Here is a 9,716-nt window from a genome sequence, read left to right on the forward strand (position 1 = left end):
TGCAAGATGACAATGTTTGTAGCTGACAATTAATAGTTTGAATTAATAGATAATAAGAGATTCATTCATTTGTAAGCCGACAATGAAATGTTTATAGCTGACAATGCAGCATTCCTGGCAGGGTCATCTTGATATGCTCAATATTGAGGTCAGTAATCATTTAAGCCCATCATATTCAATCCCACATTATCCTAGCATATCCAATCCTCTATTCCATGGATGTCAAACTCAGATCAAATCTAGCCCGCAGAATCATTTTATTTCAGCCATCATTTTGTATCGTACATCATTTTGTATCGGAAGTCCTTCGGGTTATCCTATATTTTCTCGACATGAAATTCTATTCTATTCTATTCTATATTAAATAATGAGTGAGTGTGTTATTGTCGTGGGTGTTCTCCAGCCGTTTACTGAAGGACTCTGGGTAGAGGGTGTATTGGTGGTTCTTGGGGCTATCCTATCTTATACCATATTTTCCCATCATGATGTTCTGTTCTATTCTATTCTATTCTATTCTATTCTATTCTATTCTATATTTTAAATAATGTACTACCTACTGTATGTGTGGGTTATGCTATTGTCGTGGGTGTTCTAGGCGTTCGCTGAAGGAATGTTACACCACATTTTCCCATCATGATGTTCTTTTCTACTCTCTTCTTTTCTACTCTCTTTTCTTCTCACCTATTTTAAATAACGTATGTATGGCTGTGTTATTGCTGTGGGTGTTCACCTCCAGGCGTTCGCTGAAGGACTCTGGGTAGGGTGTGTATTGGGGCTCCTTGGTGCTCTTGTAGAACCAGGTGGCCCTCAGCACGGCGCTGGGCTCCTCTGGCCAGTAGGCCGCTCGCCTGCTGCGCTCCCCCAGCCGCACGTCATAGTGGCCATTGTCTGTGGCCACCACCATCTCCTGATCCTCTGTTACTGGACACACATGAGCACGCACACACATGGGAAGTGGAGGCCCACACACACGCACACAGTCACTCACGCATGCACGCGCACGCGCACACACACATGCACGCACGCACGCACGCACGTACACACACACACACAGGAAGCACCCCATCAGCAACATGACTATTTTTTCATATACCTACTTTAGTGCAGCTTGAATTGTGTCCTCTTGTGATAAAAAGCAAACTTCTGCCTGCTGTAATTTAATGTGATGTACAGTACAATACATGCCTGGGAGCCATCCAATCAGAAAAAGGCAATCAGAGGGCGACTTAGGACAAGAGGGAAACACAGGACAAACTAACCATGGACACAAGAAAGCACAACAGTTATGAGATCACCTTACTATTTATCAACACTCTTTTATAGAGTGTATAGCCTATAGGGTGTTTATAAAAAGGTACAGAAACAGTCCCAGTGGAGCACGGGGGGCTTTAGATGTCTCTGGCTAAAGCATGTGGGTCACACCCACATTTTCCCTGTTGTTGAAGGACACACACTCGTGACCTCCTGGTGCCGAAACTGCCTTACTACTGGGTCACATGGTTGATCTGATATTAACCTAGGTCACACACCTGCTCCTGTCAAACAGACACAGCCAGGCCTAAGGAATGTAAAGCCTATTCATTGGCTAATAGTTACCCATAGCAAAGGCCTATAATGAACAGTTGGCTTCACTTGGCCTGCTGCTCTAAAGCCTAGTTGTACAGATTGAATACTCTCTGTCTGTGTGGAACTGCAGGTCACCACACTGGCTGCCACACTACTGTATGCCTCAACGAGAGTAGCCCATACCATAGACAACTAGAAGCACTCAGAGACTGCAAACCTCCGCCATGGGGTCACTGATGCCATAACATCTACACGCTGTGGAGTCATATGCGTATAATATAACTTTGTTCAAAAATCCCAGATCACCACCAACATTTAATCAGTTGCTCCTTACTCCTTGCTTAACATACTGTACATCTAACGCTATACAATTAAAACGCATTTCCCAATTAAGATTTCCAAGATTAAGATTTATTTTGGGCATGTAATTTACAAACACTGTTTTGGCCAGGGCTCACTTGTAGAAGAGATTTATATGTGTTAATGGGATTATCTTCTCTTGCCAAATGAGGGTACGTAAGTAAGTAAGTGAGTAAGCAAATAAATAAAAATAAAAAATAATAATAAATAAAAAGAAATATAATGTACTTACACTCGTCAAAAGCGGCGTTGAGTTTGTCTGAATCGTACTGGCTGAAGGGCACCCACTGGTCCTGTCCATCCACATGTTTGCGGTGGAACCAGTGAGGCCGGACCGCTTCATATGGTCGACCAACAGCTGCACCGTCTTCATCCATATTACACCAACTGAGGCCTCACATTCAAAACCAACTCCCTCTGAAACACGAGGAAAATGTGTGTTCATGACCTTAAAATGTATTTTATCACTGTTATACTGTGCGATTTGTATAACCTAGATGTAACCGGGGCCAACTAGCAAAGTGTGGCATGGAATGTTAGTAAACCTCCCTCCCGAAGCCTCAATACAGTGCGGTGTCGTTGGGCTATTGGACCGGTCCTTGTAGCTCAGCGGTCTGTTCTGTGCCTCCCATTCCCACACCGATGTAGTTGACGAGGTGGTAGGTTCGCGGCCCCAAGGGGGACGAACTGTGCACGAATACCTTCTTCACATAGATCATCATGACTTTCATGATATTCAGTCACCTCACAACATTGCAAATTCCTTTCTAACATGTAAAAAAATACAATGCACTCCTATAATCACTGAAGCCAAGCCAATAGAGGACCACGTAGAACTTGAGTGTGATGTGATCTATCCCATTACATGTATTGTTTTGACACTTCAGAGAAGTACCGACAAGTGACAGCATGGTGGGGGAAAAGAACATACAAATATAGCCACTCAGAACCTGTCTTCTCTTGGAAGAGAGGTGATAATAAAGAAGAATGTTCTGGAAAGTCGTTGTGAAATAACATTTCAGAATAACGCCCATAAATACAAGGATATGGGCATGTCCATGGACTAGAATTTTGGGTTAGACTAAAACAAATAGTATGAATTTAGGTAAATAGTAAAAAAAAAAAAAAAAAAAAAATGTCATAATGTCATAATATGTAATGGGAACCCAATTCTGAGGGGTCTTCCTGGCCTGGGAACCTGACCTCTCTGCCCCCCCTGTCGGCTTCCCTGAACAGTAGCCTACTTCCACCCTTGGCCTTCTGGCCCTAGGTTCTTGTGTTCTCCTGATTGACCTGAGGCATTTTTGCCAGCTCTACATGAATAATTGCATATTAGATGCCTCATGTTTTATAATGGTCATGATATATTATATAGCTAAAAAAAACAACAAGAAGAAAAAACATACAGAAGCAAATAACCAAATTCCCATTAAAAAGACTGGAGCGTTTCAGAAAATGGATTATTACAAGAACCGGAAGTTGCGTAATGGAAACTCTCTTTTTTCATCCTGCCTGAGGGCTACATAATTGAGGCGTGCTGCTGGGTAACATACAAATCAAGTCACTCGGGCGCTGTTGGACAAATACGAGCCACCAATATCGCACTGGTAGGTACAAATTTGGTTTTGATTATTGTGGTGTGTGTTGCCTGTTTGCGATTTTGAAGCTATAGGCCATAGGAAATCCCTTAGAATGTTATGAAACAGAGCTCGCTTGTTTCGGATGGCTGTCGCGCAGTTATTCTAGCGACACCACAGTCTAAAACGTTTAAATTGGAAGGAAATGTATCGATTAATGTGAAACAAAAACTACCTTGCCTTCTGACCATTGACTAAATGGTAGCCCTAATAATAAAATGGTGATGCCATAATATCCAAAGCTGAACCAAATGTAACGAGTTGGCTGTGAGCTCAGAATAAACATAGCGTCCGTTAATAAGTTAATGGTGTTTTCCCTTCAACAACTCTCGGCGTTCCAAAATAATGTGTTTCTGTCGTGAAGGCAGATTTGTTGTGTTGTGGACTCATTCGTTGAGAATTCAATCGGACCGTTCTTGTTACATTGTAATTAGAAGACGCATCGTTAGCTAAATAATCTATGACGCACAGGCACACTCGTTAACGGGAAAGCACTTGACTTACTAGCGGTGGCTGGAGAGCTGCGGTGCCGCGCCTACTCGCGTGATATTAGAATCTAGAGCCTCCTATTCTTAGTTCTATGGAATGCTACAGAGTTCCGTCTGTTAATCGAATGGACTGGAATGTTTAGGATTAGATAGGTAAATAACTTCGAATGCGAATGATTTCTACCACAATCATGAGTATAGCCTACTGTGACCTACTGCCTGATTCCCCGAAAGCAATGCTACTCTACACAAGTAAACAGCTTCTTGTTACTTTTATTAATGGATTTGTTCACAAAAGTTTTATTTGAGACAAACAATAGGTGTGGTCATAGTAAGATGTTTGTTGAACCTATTAAAAATGATTTCAACTGGTTGTTGTATCAGCAACATAGCTGGTAAGTAACAGTTTATTATAAGCTACAACAAGAACATTATATGTCATTGTCATTCAATGTGCTTGAGAAAGAGATAGACAGTGTCAGCCCACATACGATTTCTAGTTTTCTAGTGGTCTGTTGTCATGTCAAAGGGTATATTGAGCAGTTTCATATGAAATAGGCCTATGAAACCTCTCGAAAATAAATAGCTTACAAACCCTTTGTGAAGCAACAAATTCACAGTACACATTAAATTCACAGTAGAAACAAACATTTTCCATACTTTAAGGTGGAGGTATGTGTTGTTAAGTTAACCGCCTTCCTTAACTTTCAAGTGCTGGGGTACACTCAGGTCACCTCTGTCCGTACACAATTAAGGGCTCTCCAATCTTTCTCTGGTCAATGTTCCCTAAATCAGGAATACCAGTTGCTTCTCAATCATAATATAAACTCTTCAATGTCTTGTCCACTCAAAATAATTAAAAACACAGCTATTCATGTCTCAAAATGGCACGCTTTTCTTAGAACAAATTACTCGGTTACCGACACACATGCATGGCACCATCTAAAACAAAACCATGTTGTGAGGTCTGATGACACCATAAAAAAAGTTTTAGACGGTGTCAAGGGTGTGTGGTGGTAACCAAGTGATTCAGTCACTTTTGGTACCTGGATGCATTACAAATAACACATGGTATCGTGTTACGCAGAGCACTGTCTTTATAGCTCTAGCGTCTAGCGCTGCTTTTTCTGCCACTGGTCCTATGAGCCCAATTCCTGCCGTCTCTACCATCCTGTGTCACTCACGCTTTTATTAAACATTCTCAGTGTGTCTCACATAGTAAAGATACAAGTGTTAATACAACTCTTAAAGTTGAAATTAGAGTTTAAGTTCACTCCATACAGATAACATTTGGTCCCACTCAAAATTAATGTTCAGAGCTAATCCTGCAGTAGGTTAGTGGTGCGCACATCCAAGACGCAGGTGCATGACAAGAATACTGTGAAAACATAGATGAGTGTCTAACTAAGTAACTTGAAAAAATAAAAAAAAAGCAACAGGGGAGCAGTGTGCGGACATTCATCTTTGTTTTAATCCTGCTCAATATTGTGTAAACAATAAGAGCAGTAGACTTGATATCATGCTGGTCACCTGCAGAATGTTACTCTGACATTTGACTTAAAGAAGTGGACATACTCCTACTGATGTACTTACAACACTCCTACATTCTTGCAAATATTGTAAACCAGTTATTCCACTGTAGCTAATAAGGTGAATGCACTTAAAGGGTACTTCTAATTTAACTGAATGTAACACCTCTACTCTCCACTGTCTTGTAAATACTTTATTCAGATTTATATACATTTACTTTGAAACAATGGCACTGACCCATTTTTTTAACTGTGCACTTGATGTTTTTCCTCTGCAGACATGAAGCCGGTCACACTGCTGGTGCTGGGCCTGGCTCTCCTGGTGAGTGTGTCGGCCAGGAGAGGTACAGGCGGGGGCTTCAAGAGTGGAAGTTTCGGCTTTGGCCGCAAGACCCCCAGCACCTCCAACACCCGCACTAGCGGATCATCCTCATCTTCCTCCTCACGCAGGCCGAGCCAATCGCAGCCTGCCGGCAGCTACCCACGGCAGCCGCAGAACCCTCCTCCTGCAAACTACCCGCGGCAACCGCAAAACCCTCCCCCTGCAAACTACCCACGGCAGCCCGCTTCCAACCCCGGAGCTCCTCCGCCTTACCCTGGACAAGGACCCCCACCCCCGTACCCAGGAGCTGGAGCTGGAGCTGGAGCACCACCCCGCTACCCTGGAGGTGCCCCTCCGCCCTACCCCGGGGCAGCACACCCTCCGCCCTACCCGGGGGGAGCTAACCCAGCAGCTGCCCACCCACCTCCCTACCCAGGAGCTGGACCTCCCCCTCCCTATCCAGGCAGGCCCATGCAGCCCAACCCGGCGGGCTCCTATCCAGGGGGGGGTGGTGTGTACCCGGGGAGAGCCAACCCCAATCCCTACCCGCCCCAGAGTGGCAGCAACCCTGGCGTTGGTGGCTACCCTAACAGGGGAGGAGCTTACCCTGCTGGTGGCAACCCTTACCCGGTTGGGGGCTCGTACCCCGGGTATCCCGTGAGAGGAGCCGGCGGATATGGCGCAGGGGGATCGTACCCCGGAGCGGGAGCGGCAGGAGCGGGCGCTTACCCTCAGGGCAACCCTTACGCGCCCAACTGGAACCCCAACAACAAGATCCTGAGCCCTCGCTACGGGGGCGGGGGCGGCTACGGTTACGGCTCTCCGAGCTACGGAGGCGGATATGGGGCCGGCGGCTATGGGGCCGGTGGCTACGGTCGTGGTGGCTACGGCCAGGGCGGCTCCCCGTTCGCCCACTCGGTGCAGAGCATGGGCTACCAGCCCAACATGCAGTCCCGGGGCTTCGGCAGGCAGGCCATGCTGGCGGCGGGTGCGGGGGCCGTGGCGGGAATGGCGCTGGGCTACGGGCTGGGCAGCTTCCCCCGGCCCCACTTCCACTTCCACAGCCCCCAGGAGGAGTACTACTACAACCACTACATGTACCGTCGCTACGGGTCTAATTACTCGGGTGGCAGGCCCCAGGAGGGCAACGGAGGGGCCGGAGGACCTGGAGACTCCAGCCAGGGCGGCTCAGCAGCAGGGGGACAGGGTGGTGCAGCTGGGGCGGGCCAGGGTGGCCAGAACCCCCCACCGGTTTTACTCAAACCGCCGCCTCAGGACTACGACACGTACATGGACAGCTGCATGAAGAGGACCGATCTGATCCGCAACAGGAGGAGCGTGGAGGAGGAGCAGCCCCAAGCCCCTGCTGCCGCCGACACCTCCTCTGAGCCCCCCAAGGCTGACGAGCCCGTGGCTGAGACAATGGTGGCCCCAGAGACGACCCCAGCCGTTGCTGGAGGAACGGAGACCGGAGGGAATGCCACCACAGAGGGAGCAGCTCAGATTCTGAACGGCACCCAGAGCGAAGCCATGGACACCAACACCACCGCCTCCACGAACGAGAGCAAGCCAGAGGTGCAGCCAGTCGCAGGAGGAGAGGGTGTGGAGGAGGAGAAGAAGGCGGAGGACGACGACGGCGAGGAGGTTGTGGGCATCATGGAGATCGGCTACCCAATGCTGATTGAGCAGCTAAAGGCACGGCGCTGCATCGAGCTCTACATGGTCTACACGGAGCGCATCGCACAGCAGCAGCACGAGGAGGCCCAGAAGCAGATCGCCGACCGGAGCAACAACAACAACGACTACTCCAACGATGAGCCCAAGGCCCGGGGCGCTGGAGACAAGCTGGGCCCCCTCAACCAGGGGATGGTGGTGCTTCTGTCCAGCACGCTCTCCTTGCTGTTCAGCGTCTTGCTGCTCCACTGAAAAGCCGCTAGCCTTTGCTTGCTAGTTGTCGTTTGTCTGCACTGAGATCTTAGAACCTGTGACTTTTGAAGGGGTGAAGTCTAGGGCAAAATCTTGGGATTTGAATGCACTGATCAACATCCAGAACGAGGGAGTGGACTAATATTGAACTAATTTTCTTTGTGAAGCAGTTTTAATAACACTGAAGTTTTTGTTTTGCACTTAAATTGAGGTTGAAACTAATTTATTACCGTACTAATTTATTGGACTTTAAGATGGTTTCTTGTCACGGTAATTATGTGAAAGGAGTCACTGACCTAAATGCTTTTCAGGATCTGTTACTGTTTTTGCTCACTAGCCTAGATTCCTGTAGAAGCCTGTCTTGATTAAGCTGCTCAGCCCTTCAGGCTAGGAGTGTGAGGGTAAACACACAAATGTAATAATAATAAATTAATGTAGTCACATTGGGATAAAGGAAGAGATGTAGAGTAAGTTAGGGGTTCTCATGATATGAAAAAAGGCTTAGGAAACCGCCAAGGAAAAAAAGTCTGGGAAAGGGCAATGAGAGCTTATAAATCCACCCAGAAACCTGGGATTTCTATTCTTTTTCTCTGTATGTTTCTTACTGTAGGTACAGAATGCCAGTGAGCAGGCAGACCCTTCATGGTTGTTGTAAAGTTGACTTCATGACTCCATGACTTGCCATCCTCTATATGTGCCGTCACTGCTCACGTCTCTGAAATGTTATTGCGATAACAACACTGGCACACACAGCAACACAAGTGCAGGTGCGCCTAACAAGCACATTGTCACAGTTTCAGGTGCAGGCTATAATTGACAAACAACAGGCTTCAGCTATACTTCAATGGCGATTTCTGAAGGGAAAAAAGTAACATTTTAAAAATGTAAAATTTTATCTCGAGCAAAAAAAAAGAGCACGTTTCCTGCATAAGCTTAGCTGATGCTCAATGTTTGGCTGATACTAATTATTATTCATGCTGAACCCTGCTTATTCACAAGAGCCATACGGTATGCTGGCTATTTAAAAAAAAATAAAAAAAATAATCGATGATGTAGGAAGTAGGTGCTGCGCTGACTACAAAACATTTTTCATTCTGTGTACTAGGTGAGCTCGCCTAGCAGCAGAAAATATGTTTTGCCCGATGGAGTCGGTTTATCATGATATAGTCTGTCTTGCCAGGCTACAGTTGTGAGACATGAGGCCTCTCTCTGGCACAATGTTTTTATATGAAAAGTGGATCTTAAAAGAAATAATCTTATTGAAGCTCTTCCCCGTCGCAAAGTTCTAAAATCCATCTTGTCAGTGTGAGGTAGATAAAGACCCTGTCCTTAATGCTATCTTGGTAAAATGTCATTGAGTGTCAAAACTGTCTCAGCATCCCATCTCTCCATCACGAGCAACCAATTAAAACTGTGCATGGTTTAAACTGACCTACTTACAGGCTAAATTTGGGCATGTTGAAAACTGTAATAAAAATAACGTGCGCTGCTGCGCTCAAATCCAGATCATGGAAAGATCTAACGATAAAGGTTTCACTTTGTGAACTGTATGAGACTAATGAATGTAACAAAAACATAGTTGTTGTACAGTGTGAGACTCAGTTGACTGAAGGTTTGGGATGATCCGGATGTCTCTGTTATTCCTGTATATCACCTATGCTCAACACGTGGCTGGCTGTCCAGATCTGTGATGGAAACTGTAATTCGTACTGTGTTTATACTGTATCTTACCGCTTGTGCTACCCAATGCCTACTTCCCAACTTACCACTTACTCTTTGTTTTATGTTTGTACTATTCAACAGGTATACTGTTTGTGTATGTACTAACCAAATGTTCCAGCTACTCACAATTTCCCTGTAGTGTGATCACTGTACGTCTTGTGGCTGT

The 9,716-nt window shown here is 45.9% G+C and overlaps 2 protein-coding genes across 2 annotated transcripts in view; one reads left to right on the top strand and one right to left on the bottom strand.

Moving 5' to 3' along the window:
• The window catches only part of LOC134446400 (SEC23-interacting protein-like), a 14,673-nt gene extending 10,235 nt beyond the window's left edge, over positions 1–4,438 (bottom strand). The window contains exons 1-3 of the mRNA XM_063195767.1: positions 4,068–4,438; positions 2,159–2,343; positions 731–921 (exon numbers count right to left, since the gene is read on the bottom strand). Coding sequence (XP_063051837.1) covers positions 731–921; positions 2,159–2,303 — 336 coding nt within the window. The 5' untranslated portion in view covers positions 2,304–2,343; positions 4,068–4,438. The remainder of the gene's footprint in view (positions 1–730; positions 922–2,158; positions 2,344–4,067) is intronic.
• On the top strand, positions 3,424–9,345 carry prnprs3 (prion protein, related sequence 3). Its single transcript, XM_063195766.1, has 2 exons — positions 3,424–3,533; positions 5,859–9,345. Exon 2 carries the CDS (start codon positions 5,861–5,863, stop codon positions 7,826–7,828), a length of 1,968 nt encoding a protein of 655 aa, XP_063051836.1. The 5' UTR covers positions 3,424–3,533; positions 5,859–5,860; the 3' UTR covers positions 7,829–9,345.
• The last annotated feature ends 371 nt before the right edge of the window (positions 9,346–9,716 follow it).

This window comes from Engraulis encrasicolus, chromosome 3 (assembly GCF_034702125.1).
Source record: "Engraulis encrasicolus isolate BLACKSEA-1 chromosome 3, IST_EnEncr_1.0, whole genome shotgun sequence".
NCBI lineage: Eukaryota > Metazoa > Chordata > Actinopteri > Clupeiformes > Engraulidae > Engraulis > Engraulis encrasicolus.